Raw genomic sequence first — 16,744 nt, 5'->3', positions numbered from 1 at the left:
TCTTTGACCTTAATAGCAGAATAATTGCCTCCAGCAACAAAGAACATACGTTGATGCTGGGAGGATGATTACTATCTTCATCCTGGGGAGTGTGTGTGTCTGCAGTGTCTGTTTTTGTGAGTGGAGCGTGGGATTTCCGCACGTGGCTGTGAGTATATGTTCCCCCGTGCTCTTGGTGCTGTGTCGGTGCGGCATCCTGCTTGGGGACGTGTACAGAAATACACTTTGCTGCCTTGAAAGTCCTTCACCCTGGAGGCCTCTCTCAGTAAGGGATGTCCCCTTTTTAGAACCCTCAGAGAGCTTAAAAACAGTGCAATAACCCTTTAAGCACTCAGTGCAATGTGGAACAATTCACCTAGCAGGCAACATGATACTGTTGGCAGGTTGAAAGGAGAGAGGTTTGATTCAGTGTCCTATTTAACTTGCCCTTACAATATAATTTACACTGGAGCTACAACTTAACCACAAGCTTTTCAAAGCTGCTGAACGGACACAGAAGAATGGCACTTCTCTCCTAATGCATGTAAGTTTTTTTGAATGATTACCTTGTAGTTAAACTGTATGCATGCAAGAACCTCATTAAACATTAGCGCTGCATTCAGGTGAGCAAAGGTTAGAGACTGAGATCTCTGCTACCATTACTCCTCCTGTGTTTTGTTCAGGCAACTAAACCAGGACAAAGCAACAGCACCCAGCACAACATGATGCATCTGAACCCACTTTCGGGTAGTTTAATAACGAGGCAAAAGGCCACAAGGCCGGGTTCTAGCGGTGCTGTTGCCAGTTTGTGTTGGCAGGAGCAGGACGGAGAGATCTAGAGCAGCGATACCAGGGGAGCTCAGACAGCAGCAAGCTAGGCCCAAGGCATTTAGTAAAGATCAAGGGCTGTTAAAAAACGACAAACTGACATTGGAGACGGATTGGAGGGGAAGGAAGACTGATGGAGTAGGGAGAAAGAGAAAAAGCAGAGACTGAATGAGAGGAACGGGAGACGGGTGTTGTTTGTCAGCAGATCGATTGCAGCTAAGGATAGAATTATATTAGGATTTTCCTACACCTCAGCAGCAGGAATAGCTACACTGGTGACCCCTGAGGGAAATCTGTGGATGGTATAGATTTGAGAGGGGTTGCTTTGATAGACATAATGTCAATTATACCTTTGATGTGAATCTTAGAATATCATTATAATGATATCAGTAATTTTATATTGTATACTATTCAATATCCCCACTGAGAGTCTTGGGACAACAGAAACGACATTTTAGTCATTTGGGATTTCTCAAAGCTACTGAATACTCGATTTCATGATGTATTTATATGACATTAAATGATCAAAATTAATATTTGTAAAGACTTTCACAACGTGGGTTGATCACATTTGATTGATGCGATCTGGAAACACCCTGTCATCAGATTAGAAGGTTCCTAAACTTTCATTGCATTATAGTATACAACATGCACGTATTTCCAATTAAATTTACAAATACAAAGATTTCTCAAGCGAATCATCAAATTTTCGGTTTAGACTTTTACATTTATTTTGGACTCCATTGCTCACAATAGCTCAGAAAGGTTTTCAGGGCTTTATTTGTGTCTCTTCATGTCTGAATCTAAAGCTTATGGTAGCTCCCCTGCTTGTGACTAAAACATCATCTTAAACTTAGCTGTGATATGCAGCTATGTTATCTTGTGGCTAAAAACGTACTGAAAGAGCGCCCTACCAATTCACAATCATGATGCTAAAGGCTAACTCTGTGCAAAAATGTGGTTACTAAGTGATTAGTAGTGAGAAGAAGTAGTGCTAATAGGCCTAGTTTCATAATGAGATAAACCGAACAAACACTAAGAATTTACAGACATTTAACAGAACTTAAAAACAGTTGTTAACAATGACACAAAGCATAAAAACAACTCTATAAGTCCTAAAGTCAGTCTTAGTGTACCTATAAAGTAAACCTATTTAAATCAGAAAAGTCAATAATATTTTTATGCTTTAGTATCTTAACAATATGTGCTTGTGTGTGTGTGCTATATCGTTGGTGGGAACTGATGCATTAATCTGCCAAAAAAGTTAGTTGCATGGCTGCTATACTTTAGCATGTTAGCATGGAACTAAAGGGTTCAGATCATGGCTTGGGGTGAGTTAAGAACATTTGTGTGTTAAGTGTGATTGGTAATTATTGGACACCTTTATCATTTGGCAAATCATGGACATGAACACTGTGTTTCCTCAGTACAGTCACAGGCAGCAGAAATGTAGGAGCCAGTTGGGGGGCAGTGGCACAAGGTCTGCTTTGGAGTCTGATATCACATATATTTATGAATAACAGAATGATTTTTCTCAAAATTGTACTTAAAATGAGCCAAAAGATATTTGTCACCCAGCTGACTGCTGCGACGCAATTTGACAATTCACCTATCATGTGTATTGTGGATCAATGATGTCAGGGCATGCATTTCGGCATCATGAATTGGTCATCTCGACAACAGTCGTCAAACTGTTGCTAATCCAGAAAAAGTGGGGTGCTCAGCTGTGGCTACCTGCTGTCCTCCCCTCTACAAGCCACAATAAATCCAAGAGCCACAGGGTGCACTCTCTCAGGCAGCGGCAGCTAACAGGTTGTTATCAGCTAAGAAAACAAACTACATTGTCAGCCAACGGGGCAAAAGTCATAGTAGCTGTCCTGTAATGGCCAGCATGGACTGTAGTGTTTACAATATATTTTATGTAAGCCTAAAGGGCATTCATTAGTGCTCCTTCTCCCTTGACTTGTTTGTGTTTGAATAAGCCATGAGGACATGGTGAATAAAATGCTGCTTTTGCTGGGAAAATTTATGGATCACTGTCAAATGGTGTGCAGACATCGCCCACTCAGCACAACACAGGCCTAAGCTGTTCAAGTGAGTGCAGTGGGGATCTTACAAAGCCTGATCAACCAAACGACCCAGCTGTGCTGAGAAGAAGGTACAGGGCACAGCAAGCAAGATCAGTACAATATTAGTGGTATAAGGGTTGCTGGGGAAGCTTTGCTGCTGTGCGTGAGTACGTGCACTGCTCTGCCCTGTCTTTATGTTTATAAAATATTTATCTCCTGAGTGCTGCCATGTGATTATAATGAATATGATGTTGATTTAGATTTGCAGCAGGGTGTGTTCTGTTAATGTTCACTCTCGTCTCATCTGTCTGTTTATGTGTAAATAGGCTTGACCTTGGCTTGTGTGAGAATTTTAGGGTCGAACTAGAGGAGTTACTCTGAGCATTTTGTGCATTTCATTAGACTATGTGCATTCCCGTAATGCATCCTATGTTGTGAGTGTTTCATTTCATTGAGATGTTCAGATGTCTTGACTTTGTATCGAAAAATATGTGCTCTAGTAGAACTGCAACCTGGCTTTTGAACTGTGACTTGCTCAGCTGCTGAGGTCAAGCTGTCTCCAAGATGAAGACAGGCTAAGATACGGCTGTGCAGCCCCCCACCCCCCATTGGGGGCAAGGATGCTGCTGATATAATAAGCTGTCGGGGTGGAGGATGGCCATGATTCGGCCTGTCAGCAGTTGAGCCTCCTGTCTTTGGTCTGCTCAGTGCGCAGCAGACGCTATGGATTTTCATATATTGTTATGCTCAGGAACTGTGCTAGAATTACACACTCAGTAAAGGTCATAGCTCTGCACGGAGCAGATACTGAAATAAAAACAGACAGGAGGAGGGAGTAAAAAAAAAAGTGCCATTAATTATCCATTAGTGTTCCTCTTGTTTGTTAAAGCTTTTTTTTAATCTGCTCTCCTCTTCTTTCTCTTCCTTTTCCTTCTCTCAGTCCTCCACCATGACTTACTGCATCCAAACCTAACACACATTTCCACCCATATACTCTCTTTGGCTCACTTATTGCATAATCAACAAATGTTATAGCTTGACTCCCTTTGATGCACAAACTTAGCACACATTTGACTCATTGGCTCCTCAAACCTGGCCCTTCCCACGCAAACACATGGTGCTCTACAGTCGGGAAGCCATTGATAGCCCCCTTCCCTGCTGTGAATTCACAGACAGATGCATTGCTGACCTGAGCCGTATGCTTGTGCACACAGCTCATTCTCAAAGCAACAGCTTTCAGTGTTAACAGGACAACACAAATGCTCGATTTTCTGTCTCCGTTGAACGTGTTGCAAGTTTTAAGCTTCCGCGTCTTTGCCATTAACCGAAATAAGCAAAGAAGACTGATAGCTGCCCACATTTTTTTCTGTGTGAAAGCTCACCTCGCTCTACTGTCAACTTTAGTCAGATGCATGCATGAAATTGCTGGTGTAAACAAAGTAAAGTGCATTAAAGGATCGCATTGACTTTGTTTTGAATTTCAATTCCATTAAACTGTTTCTGAGGAAAGATCTCGAGCGGCAGCTATCACGCATCACTGGTTGGTCAGAAAGGAGGGGTTGTTAGTGTAAGGTCTGAAGACACACCTGTAAAATTGCCGCTTATTGCAATACCACTAAAATAGAATGAAACAGATCTTTGAAATTGCTTTCTGAAGCCTTTATGCAATAATGTATCATACATGTAGAGAGAGGGAACATTGGAGCAGCTACAAGACTGAACTGATTAATGAATCCATGCTGATGTTACTGACTGTGAAGATGAGCCTCCCAGTGTAAATATTTCATAAGAAATAGCAGCGAGGAAGCCTTTTCACCAGTCCCTGCTTCTTGAAAAATATAATATAAATATTATATAAATGAATATCTCCTCTCTCCTTGTGGTATCAACTGGCTTCTATCTCTACCCTGCAAGGGAGGGTTGGGAATATGTGTGCATGCTTTCCCGTATGCTGACTTGTGCATGTTTGATTCCCTTTTCCCTCTGATTAAAAATTAAACAGCATGAGGGGATTTTGTGGTCGAGGACATCGCCAGAGGATGACAATCAGAAGAAAGTTGTATGCTTTTGATGATTGGAAATCTGTGGTTAGCAAGATCTTTCTATATTCACAAGCTGTGTAGGCAAGAAGAAAACACAGCTTCTTATTTAATAAGAACAGGAATAAGGGTGTCAGTGTTTCAGGAAGATGAAATCACTGCCCATGGCCAAGAAGGCTCCATGGAGTTGCAAGAATATGTTACCTGCACGACTCAATGGCCTTTAAATAGTCTCAGATTTTATAGAAGATAATTGATCTGTATTTGCTTGCTTGGAACCCATGTAATGGATATAGGGAGGCACTCGGGTTGCTTGTTGTTTTTAGTCACATAAACTTGATTGTTACTTCTATGTGGAGGACATTATTTCTTGTCTTTGTGACCCAGATGGAAATAGCTTTGCCCTCCAATGGACGTGTTATAAATGAGGTCAGCCTTCTCCCAGATGGAGGTCTGAGCTTCTGAAAAGAAGCCTGAGGATAGAAAAAAAAGGAAGTGTCTTAAAGCTCTGTCTGAAAATGTGGCATGCGGGCGGGATACTATAAATTGGCATACACACGATGTGGCACAACATTCCACTGTCTTTGTAATTTATGACATTTCTGGGGTGTTATCTTCAAAATCTGATGTTGACTTTAGCAGGATCAGCAGTTATACAAGTGGAATTTTAAGCTGAATTTCTAGTTAATGCATGAAAGTGTTGATGAGTCCTATTATCTAAAGAAGTAAAGCTTAATGTTGTTGGAATGTATTTTGGAGATTTCCATAAACCAACCCCCTGATCAGGATTTTCAACTATATCTGCAACCATTTGATAATAACATTTTTTAGTTCTTACAAGCAAAGAAAAGTGAATATGTTTCTGTTTTGGACTGTAGGTCTGATAAAACCAGACATCTGATCATCATCATCATCATCATATTGAGTGAATGTAGGAGGGGGGTTCATAAAAGAGGCAGAGGGTCTGGGGATTACAAATAATTGTCGCAGCCTTATACATAACACCAACTTCTAGAGTATTTCCATCCGGTACTCAGAACAAGTGTGTATCCAGGATGCAACATGTTCATGAGTGGAGAATGCATATTTAGGAAAACAGGAAAGAGTAAATCCTTTGGCAGTTCTCTCAGTTTGATGTAGTGTCATGTTCATTTCTGCAGTGTGTTTTTCCCCCATTATTAGTTATTTCATTATGGTGGTACCATCAAAAAACACAACACTTTCCATATCCAGTTTGTCTCATCTTCCTCAAAGCCTTCTGTTTTATGCATTAGTTACTTTAAATGAAAGAAGAAGGATCAAAGAACACTACGAGATGTGTGCGTACATGTGTGGATACACGTGTATGCGTGCGCTCCCTCTTTGGCAGAGAGTTATTATCAGGATTTGGACATGCTCTGAAAACTCTGTGAGTGCAGCAGGAGAGGGAGCTCCACACCGAGGACCAGTCCTCATTCTTATTTTTAACCACTCCATTAATGCCTTTTCCTTCTATAACTCTCTTGTCTTCATCCATCCTTCCTCTCTTCTGTCTTCTCTGCTTGTCTTTTTTCTCACTTTCTCCTAAAAAGGAAGCACATTGAATTTTGACACTTTGTATTTATCAGAAGCCTCCAGCTGACAATCTGTGGCAGTAAGGCACAATGTGGAGCAAGTAGGGAGTGAAAGAACAAGGTTTATGTGAAAAGTAATGGATAAGGAACACATTCTCATCTAGTTTTTTAACTTAGAACATTTTGCTAGTGTTTGAAGTAACAGAGATCCTCTACTCATTGTGTATTACAGCACCTTAGCGATAAGTTCAGATAGCCGTCGCTCTGCTTTTTGACTGTTTGCCCTTATCTGAACATCAAATTTGTTTGCTTTCATTTTTGGTAGTCTTCAGTCTTCAGTGACTGTAACACCTGACCCTGAATGTAAGCAGATACTGGAAAAAGACAAATGCCCACACAAGTGAGTTGAAAGAGAACTATAAACTGACTCAGCTTTATGTGACATTTTATAGTTATCAGGTCAGCATTGTTTCTTTATCAGCTGTGTAGCCACACAAAGGAAGAATTAGCACACATTAACCTATTGAATATTACCTGCAAAGCACCACATATAAAATCATCTTCATCACGAGTGCTTACAGTCATCATCATAAGTGAGACGGAAAGAAAAAAGAGAAAGAGAAGGCAAAGAACTCAAGGCCATCACGTCTCTACAGTGTGACACAGAGAAGCGTCGTGACACTCTGAAGTTCCAGGAAAAGAAAAGCAGAATTTTGTGCAGAAATTATCGACAATTGTCAGGAAGATAAAGCGTGAAGAGCAGGAGGGGGAGAACACAAAAGAAAAGAAATAAAGATGAGAAATATTCGCTGCACGGCATCTCAGGTGGCCTCTCAGATTGCTGCACTTTGAGAAGAGGCAACGGGAGGCTGAAAACACTCGAGTGAAGAGAGAAAAATCAATGTTGCCTGTCAGATTTTTTGATCTGTCGCTTCTTTTCCACATGGCACCAGCTCTGTCAGCTTGATTCTAGTACTGCATACCACTTCCACCACTCCTCCCTTCATTCTCTATCCTCCCCTCTCACTCCTCTCACTTTCTTTTTCTCTCCCTCTTTACATCCCTCTTCCTCCCTAATGACTGAGCTGTTGGCAGGCGATATGAAGGCCTATTTTCTTGTATTTTAAGCACATTGAAGAGTCGGGAAAAAAAAGACTGGCTCTCTAAAATGTTCAATTGGACTTTGGACTTATCTCTACTCTAACTCTCTCTGACTTTCTCTTTTATAAATTCCTCCTGCCCCTTCCAGTTTCACTCCCTTCATCTCAGTCTGTTCTCCATCGCTTTCTTTCTCCTTCTATTTATTGCAACTAAAGTTGGACTGCGGAACTATAGCAGGCCTTTTATTAAAACGCCAGCTAGTTTCACTGATACCATCTACCTCTGTGATGATGATGGCACCTCTCTGACCACAGCGAGTCAATATGCTGTTATTTAATACCCAAGGAAATCATTGCAGCATGGTGTGGGAGGATTTTACACAACAATCTGTAAAACCTGCTCAACTCAAAGAATTAAATTACTTTTAGTGTCCACTGATGTCCTATAAGGGGTTTCTGAAAGGTTTCTGGGCAATAAAATGGCCTTATAAGTAAACCTCATTATAATCTTGGCACCAAATATCAGCTCTGGCAGCTTAAATAAATAAATAAGGATCAGAATTCAGATGTTTTATTGTAAAGTTTTCACCAAGTAAATTCTTAGTGCCTGTTTTTTCCTCTCAAACTAATATGTGGAGGAATTTAATGATTATGTGTTGAAATTCAGCCACAGAACTGTTTTCTGACAGATAAACCCTTTTACATAAACAACACATCAGTTTTCCAGATGTTTTGGTAATATTTCAAGAGACATTCATTATTGAATTTGTGTGAAAAAAATATGCCATCTGCTGGATGAAGAGAAACAGTTCCCATTGTGTGACTGTATTTCCTGACCAATTCACGGTAGCCCGCAGTGACTTGTCTACTCGCTTGAATTGTGTGATGTGAGCCACTGATTAGTATTTCTCTTCTCACACCAACTAAGTAAGCTTTGACCTCTTAATCATTTCAAGCCAGTGTCAAGTATGTTACTCGAAAAATGTAATCAATGACTAATATTAATGGCAAACCCTCTAACTAAATGTTTATTCAGATATCCATCCATTATCTATACAACTTATCCCGTTCAGGGTCGCAGGGGGGCTGGAACCTGTTGGGCAAAAGGCGGGGTACACCCTGGACTGGTCGCCAGTCAATCACAGGGCTGACACATAGAGACAGACAACCTGTGGGCAACTTAGAGTCACCAATTAACCTTACAAGCATGTCTTTGGAATGTGGGAGGAAGCCGGAGACCCCGGAGAGAACCCACGCATGCACGGGGAGAACATGCAAACTCATTTGATCCAGTGACCTTCTAGCTGTGAGGCAACAGCGCTAACCACAGCCCTTATTCAGATATATTAATTATTTATTATATATTATCTGTTTTTGACATGAAGGGCAAACAAGATATTTGGAATTAACACGCAGCCAGTTGATGTTTTTAGTGTCTTTATTTCCTGAACAGCTAGCTTAATGTTAGCTCAACATTAGCCCAGGGGACTGCACCCATTAGTCCCATCCTCACACTGAAGATTAGTGATTCACACAGCCTCTAACTTCGAAGTAAATCAGGTGAATCCTAAATGAAGGCTTGGGAGTGACTCATGTTAGCAAGCCAGCTAAGAACATGTATGAAGATTTATTTACTGGTAGTTGCCTCTCTTTTGGTAGAGGCTAAAAATCACCCCACATCTCCAGCCACTGCAACAAGCTGCCATGTCTTTTAAGAATCCAACACAGAGATGCAAATGATATTGAGCCCTCATCAAAGATCCATTTAAACAGCAAACAAGCATATTACTAGTTGCCCCAGAAAACGGCTAGTCATGTAATGTCTGTATTTCAAGTTGTAACCTTCTACACAAATTGTTACTGAAAAAACGACATATTAAGCTACATGTTTTAGGCAAGACTGCAGCAAAACCGTTGGTGGAGTGTTGGCATTTGACTATTGGCTGTAGGTCTTTATAAATGAATAAACGCAAAGATTTTTTACATTACTTACTGTCACTCCAGATTCCATTGATATCAATACTGGCAGAGCCCACCAATACTTCACTGGTAGCTTTCATCTCACACTCACCCACTAACTCTGTGGGCCCCATCTCAGTTATAGAGCGCTCTGTCTCACATTTGGAATCCGTTAAGCTGAGGATTGGATAATAAACTTTTCCTTCAGCAAGTTAAAGGAACCAGTGGGAACCATAATTTAGACAGCTTTCCTTGCACTAAGAGGCATGAGGGAGAGCACAGAGTTTAAGAACCCCAAATATAATATATAATAGCAATCATTCTGACAAAACACTTGCTGAGAGTGAGTCAACAGATCAATTCTGTTTCAAATCAAACAACTTTTTTTTTTCGTGTTGCTGCATTTTAATACTTAAACTTAACCATGTCATGTTTCATGCTGCTACATGATAGAAAAGTTAAGAACAAATATTACCTGAAATAAGACTCACAAAGCAAGGCTAGCTTCAGATGTCAGATTCAGATACCCCTTTTCTATCACCCAATAAGACTCTTTGTCTCTGGAAGCACCTGTCATCCTTGGATGTGATTTTCTCCCATCTTAGCTCCTTTCTCTCACTGATTCTGTCTTTGCTATTACATCATTTGCCTGCATGTCACTCTGCTTCATCTGTCTTTACCTCCTTTCTCCTCTGTGCAAGCGTTATCACCACAGAGGTTAGTGACCTGCTTAGTGGCACTGGAACAGATGTTCAAGGGTGTGTCTCTGTGTGTGTGGTAACTTGTGAGGGGGTGGAACAACAAATAACAAGCACCGGGCACTTAGACTGGGGAGATGGATTAGTGATTCATGGTTCAGGATGCAGGGATGAACGAAGGGATTTAAAGTAAGTCTGGGTAGCTACAGATTAATTAAAACAACTTCAGCCTGGGAAGACAGAAACATTTTTAGCATTTTCTAGTTCTCAGACCAACAGGGCGGCCTGCAGTGGGCTTTCACAAGTCACAGCTGGGTGGAAGAAAAAAAGATGGGGGAGTGGAGGAGAGAGTGCAGTGAAAAGGTCAGGGTCTTATAATAGTATTTGTTGTGTGGTAGAGAATACTTGCAGCCTGCCTGCCACTTAACATTCACTTTCTGCAATTTGGTCTCCAAGGGCTTTGTCGAACCTGTGGAGAGCTGTCAGATGATCCCACACCTCCTCTGACAGCCGTGTCGGAGGTCCGTAGCCCAAAGAAGCTAATTCTATTTTTATTCAAACACTGGAGCAAATACAGTGAACAGGCATGGTTTGGTTTCTAGATAAGAGTGTTTTTTCATGTTTAACATGTAGCCATTGTGTCTTGCTATCAGCAGCAACCTCAAGGGTTGGAAAGCAACCTCAAGGGTTGGAAAGCCAAGATGGAGGAAACAGCACTTCCTCTAATGGCCACTTGAGGCTAGCTCAGAAAGCGAGTCAATTCCCATCAGCTCCTGTATTCAATTCCCAACTTTCCAATATAATTAAACTGCCTAGTCTTATAGCCTATTAAAAAATAATGCTTCTATAGTTCATTTCTTCATTCATGACAACTGTACATGGGTCAAGTTTTAAATAACTTTCTTATTTTCATCATATTACAGTAAGTTATCCAAGTAATTAGAGATTGCCCGCTTTGAGTGAGCGGTGGAGGCTAGCTTATGGTCTACTTGAATCTTTTGTCATTATATAGCCATGGTCTAAACTAGCATTTGTAATCGTGGAGAGGATTGGCTTGTTATCTTAGAAATTCTCCAATCTATGGTTAGAGCTGGAATGACAACCTCTTCTAAGGTTTAGTTTCTGCTAAGTTAAATGTGGTTATCCAAGTCTAAATTTACCGGTAATTGTAGACATAATTACACTGTTATGGACCTGGTCATATTACCTGCCTGGAGAAAAGCACAACAGACTGACAGGAGGTTTTATTTATTTCTTAATACATTACATAGGTTAGATATCAGTCTTTTAAAGTAGCACTTACCTGATCTTATACAGAAAAGGCAGGTAACTTAAGTGAAGGTAACACATTTGCATGCAGTCAAACAGAGGGGATTAATTTTCACTTCAATGGCATAAGTGTTTTTTTCATAAATAAAGCCAGAAGCTGAGGTCGGAAAAAATGTACGCCCTATTTTTGGTGACCACTTGTCCTTGACCTCGATGGAAGACGCCATGAGGTCAAGGAAAGGTGAGATGGAGAATTCAAAAGATAAAAAATCGCAACCGCGACGCTCAGAGAATCTGACTGCATTTACACTGGGCGGATGTTATTGATGTCACGTGGGTCTGCCATGTAAAAAGTACAATCTGAAGATGGACTACAAACAGCGCCTCTATCTCCCGTTGCAATCTTACCATGTTGTTTCATGCAGCCATCTGAATGTGGGACAACACAGTTAAAAATATCACCTCATAAAGGTTCTGAAGTGTACAAGCAGTACACCAATTGATTAATTGGAGGTTGGAATAAAAAAGGAATTACAGCATCCAAATATGAAGTGAAATGGTTGTGATATTGAGACTACTGCTGTGCTTTCCCTCCTTCCATTTCATGTTTATCCAATCAATCAATTAATCAAATTGTATTTGTATAGCGCTAAATAATAAACAAAGTTATCTCAAGACACTTTACAATAGGAGCAGATCTAGACCATATCTCTTTTTTATGTTATTTAGAGAGACACCCAACATGAATCCACCATGAGCAGTACCTGAATCAAAAGTTTGATTGTATGAAAATAACAATTTAATCCAGTGAATGACTGGCATGTTGATCGCTTGTTTTCATGAACAGCCAAGAGGTGTGTCACTTTAAAGCTCCTGTGAGGAACTTTCGGTTTGTGCCGATTTTGGCGCCCCTTGTGGACAAAGCCGTACCTCTTATCTCTGTCCGTATTTTGTCCTGTACATGCTTAAGTGGTGGTTTTTTAAGAAATACTGCCATCCTGCTTTCTTTTAACAGTCATATGTATCTCTCACTTAAAGTTTTTGCCCTGGAAAATGTAAACAAAGGCAGCATGCAGTTAACACCCCACCACCCCCCACCCCATCCGCCAGCAATTTCCGGCATTAAAAATAAGTTGTTTCTGATGGTCTGGTTTGCCTTTGTAGGTCATATAAAGTAATCAGAATTTGTCTCAGTCTGTTTCATAACCAGCGAAAAACTCCTCACAGGAACTTTAATGATAGCTGATGCAAGGAATTTTGCAAGGAATTGTTGGTGGTTATTTACTTCTCTCCTTTCCTTAAGGAGCTTGAACGCTCTTATTATGGCTGACACTTCAACACTTCTGGGTTGGCAAGGAACCTTCCTAAGCAAAAGGACTATTCGACCAAAGCCAGTGTCTTTTACCTATAATTCAAATCATCTTTTGTGCTACACTCGCTGGGTCACATCGCTCTGGTTTCTTGGTTCATAAAATTCATTTTTATATATCAGCCAGAAATAATAAAACCCTCCAGCATTCAACACAAGCGTTAAAATGATCCTGAATGTCTCATTAGTCCCATACAGTATGCAATGTTTGGGGATTTTTGCTTTTCTTATTCCATTTTTCTGCAAGCCAATTAAGGTGATGGTTTGCTTTGTTTGTCACCAGGAAGCAGGAGTTGCTCTAATTAGAGAATCTTTGTCTCTCCAATTAAAACCTTTCCTTTTCTTAAAGCTTTTCTTCCTATACGTAATCCATGTATACACACACACACACACACACACACACACACACACACACATATACAGACTGTGTGTTTTGTAGCATAGTCCAACAACTGACGATTGGACGGCGTGGGCGTCTATATTAATTTCTACAGGCACTTCACATCAATGCGTGTATGACGGCAGTGTGTTTTCCAAACAATCATCTGAGACACAGAGGTGCACTCAGTCTGTTCTCCACCTGCTAACTAAAGCATAAATTACTGGTTTAAAGCAAACCTGCTGATTTCACATATAACCTTCATGGCTGCAGTGTAGCTCTATTACTACTGCCTTTGTCCTTAGATTAGATTAGGCTTGGTGGTGTTTTGACAGAGAAAAAACAGATAAACTTGACATGCATTCTTCAGACAATTCACAGTTGGTTGATGTGAAATCACATGTACTGATTATTCTACATTACCAGTTAAAAAAAAGGCAAATATGTCTAATATTCACATATAGACACGAGAGAAAGTCTATCATTTATAGGATGATAGGATTGGGTGATGTTTTATAAATCTAATCTATTATCAGAGGGGTTTTTTTACTGAAAGGTGGAAATTAAGTCCAGCTTATCGTACTAAGACACATAAAACTGCATTTTCATGCCATATGACAAGCCATTATTTCTTATTTCCTAATCCTCAGGGTGTGAACCATTAACCAGTCGCCAAACAGAAAACAGGAAGACATAATTGGGGCGGCTGTGGCTCAGTGGTAGAGTCGGTTGTCTTTCAATCGGAAGGTCGGAGGTTCGATCCCCAGCTCTGTCAGGCTACATGTCGAAGTGTCCTTGGGCAAGACACTGAACCCCAAATTGCTCCCGGTGGCATAGCCAACGGGTATGAATGTGATATCTGATTGACAGTTGGGCACTTTACGTAGCAGCCTCTGCCATCAGTGTGTGAATGGGTGAATGTGATATGTAGTGTAAAAGCAGCTTTGAGTGGTCGCAAAGACTAGAAAAGCGCTATATAAGTACAGTCCATTACCATTTACCATAATTGATGGCTACAGTTCTCCCTTTGGTAGCCTGGGAATTGGTTGCAAGCATTGCTGTCAGTGTACACGTATTTAGTCTAAAGCCATGAGGGACTTAATATGAGTCTAATTATATTAGCTGAGGAAAGAGATGATCAGACGTGTGGGTTTTGTGTCAGTGTATTTGATGCTCTCGCCATGCCACTATAAAGACCTGCAACACCCACACCATCCACCTCATCTGCATCAAACATGCTGTTTGACTTCCTCAAGTTAATAGAAACACAAACAGGCCTGTGCTCATTCTCACTTTGTCTCACACACACTTACTCACAAAGTTGCTAGTGTAATTACCCAGCATGACTGCAGACGATTGGGGGTCAGAGAGGTCAGCCAATTCTCATCTGAGATGTTTAAGCCACAGTGATACTGTAATTTAAATCACCATTCTCTCTCTCTCTCTCTCTCTCTCTCTCACACACACACACACACTAACAGAGAAAAATACTTTGATGGTTCAATACAAGCCAATTAGCTGTACAGTTAAAAGGTAGCAAAGTTAACAAGCACAAGTTTGTTGCTCTTTTTAATAAAACACTGTTAAATTATATAACAGTTTTATATTTCTATATATCAGTTATTTTTATTTATTATATTGATAATATATGAAAGCATCATATATGAAAATATAGAATGCACTATAAAATGTGTAACCCCAAGAGTAACTGTTAAAGCCCCTGTGAGGAGTTCTTCGCTGCTCATGAAACAGATTGAAATTAATTCTGATTACTCTTTATGATTAAGATTAAAACTAAAATGATCCAAGTAATACATTAAATAACTCAGTATATCACATCAATGCTATGTCATTCCCATTAAAATGCCGTTAATGACATTGTTATTAATGGGAATTACATTGTTATTAACGGGAAATTAATGACATTTTAAGGTAACAAAAAAGAAGGGATTTGGTTACGTAGTGACAGGCTGCATTACGTAGCTGCATCATTAAAATCGTGTTTTGTAGGGCAGGTTGAGCTGAGATGAAGATTAGGAGATCTGGACACACACAAAAACACGTACACACACACATACACACCACACAGCTGATTTGACACACAAACACACAGCTGGCAGGATAAACCCAGAAATGTGATCAGTGGGCTAGTGCTTGACGTCACAGGGGTGCGCTTGGGATTATTTAATGTTTTGCGAATGTGATGCAGCAGTTTGAAGACTTGTGGTGTTGCGTAACATCCCGTGTCATGGGGATTGGGATATAACACAGTGACATGGCTCGCTCTGGTTTCATGAAGAATTCAGGAAGTCATTGTGTGAGCGGACAAAGTCATGTCATTTTTTTATGTCTTGTGGGTAACTGACTTGTTTTATATTCCATTGTTTGCTTCGTTAATTAATTTTCACAAACTCAATGTGTATTACATCAAAATAGAAATAGCTAAAAACATCCTCTGTAGCTATTTTGATTTCAGATTTTTCCTCTATTTTAACGGTCGCTGACAGAAATGCTACTTTCTAATCCCTCACATTTTTGTTGTTTGCTGACCAACTGTATTTCTCTTCTTATTTGTCACAGGAGGTCATCCTCCTGTCTGCTTAATTGTTGCTGACCTGTTTCTTTATCTTTGACTGACAGGTGTGGAAAAACGGCCTGGCTAGCGCTATAGTCACTGTTGTTGTCAAAGAAACACAGAGTCCTGTCCTGTTGCCATGGGGAAACAGAACAGCAAGCTGCGGCCAGAGATGCTGCAGGACCTCCGAGAGAATACTGAGTTCTCCGACCACGAGCTGCAGGAGTGGTACAAGGTGCGTGGATACATCCTGTACACAGAGTCTGCACACTTTTGCCTTGAATATGATACATTGTTATTGATTTAACCAGAATGCTGCTTGCACATTGTTGTTTAGTTTAAAATATATAGAGTAAGCTGGCAGGGCAATTCTGCATAACTACTTTAATAGTACATTTGCTGAAATGCGTATTACCTTTACTCTTCTTTAGGCTCGGTTTTGGTCTCCACCAATTATTGAAACTCCTAAGGCTCAGTTTAATGATCTCGAATAGGTGTTCTCAGCTGTTCTATATGTGAGTAACAATTCAGTGGGGAGCTTCTCAGAAACCTGCAAACATTCAAGGTCTTTTTTTCAGTTGACATAAAGTGACATAAAGGTTGTTGTTTAGCAACACCACATACAACTTCAGCAACAACAAGATGGAAGATGCCATGATAATTTGTCAGTAATTTGGTCCAATGTTAGCCATCTACCACAGGCTTGTTGCCTACTTTGTAACAGGGCAGCATTTTCCTCCTTTATTTTCATCTTTGTATATTAAAGTTGAGGTTCAAAAAGTACTACTTGTATTTACCATTTGAGTTGCTGTGATCATTCACAGAAGAAGTTAAGTTAAATCAAGATGTGTGTTAATAGAGTTTAAATGTCAACAGTGTGCTGGTGTTACAACTGCAATAAAGTAGAGACATATTTTAATTCCAAGT

General features: G+C 40.2%; 1 protein-coding gene across 1 annotated transcript in view; it reads left to right on the top strand.

The window, feature by feature from the left end:
- The window catches only part of LOC138608783 (hippocalcin-like protein 1), a 45,160-nt gene that overhangs the window by 16,783 nt on the left and 11,633 nt on the right, over positions 1–16,744 (top strand). The window contains exon 2 of the mRNA XM_069681353.1: positions 15,883–16,052. Coding sequence (XP_069537454.1) covers positions 15,957–16,052 — 96 coding nt within the window. The 5' untranslated portion in view covers positions 15,883–15,956. The remainder of the gene's footprint in view (positions 1–15,882; positions 16,053–16,744) is intronic.

Source organism: Semicossyphus pulcher, unplaced genomic scaffold (genome assembly GCF_022749685.1).
Source record: "Semicossyphus pulcher isolate SPU_LCO1_2020_fin unplaced genomic scaffold, fSemPul1.0.p SCAF_5, whole genome shotgun sequence".
In the NCBI taxonomy this organism is placed as follows: domain Eukaryota; kingdom Metazoa; phylum Chordata; class Actinopteri; order Labriformes; family Labridae; genus Semicossyphus; species Semicossyphus pulcher.
The sequence above is the reverse complement of the archived record's forward strand: the minus strand, read 5'-3'. Positions and strand labels throughout refer to the sequence as shown.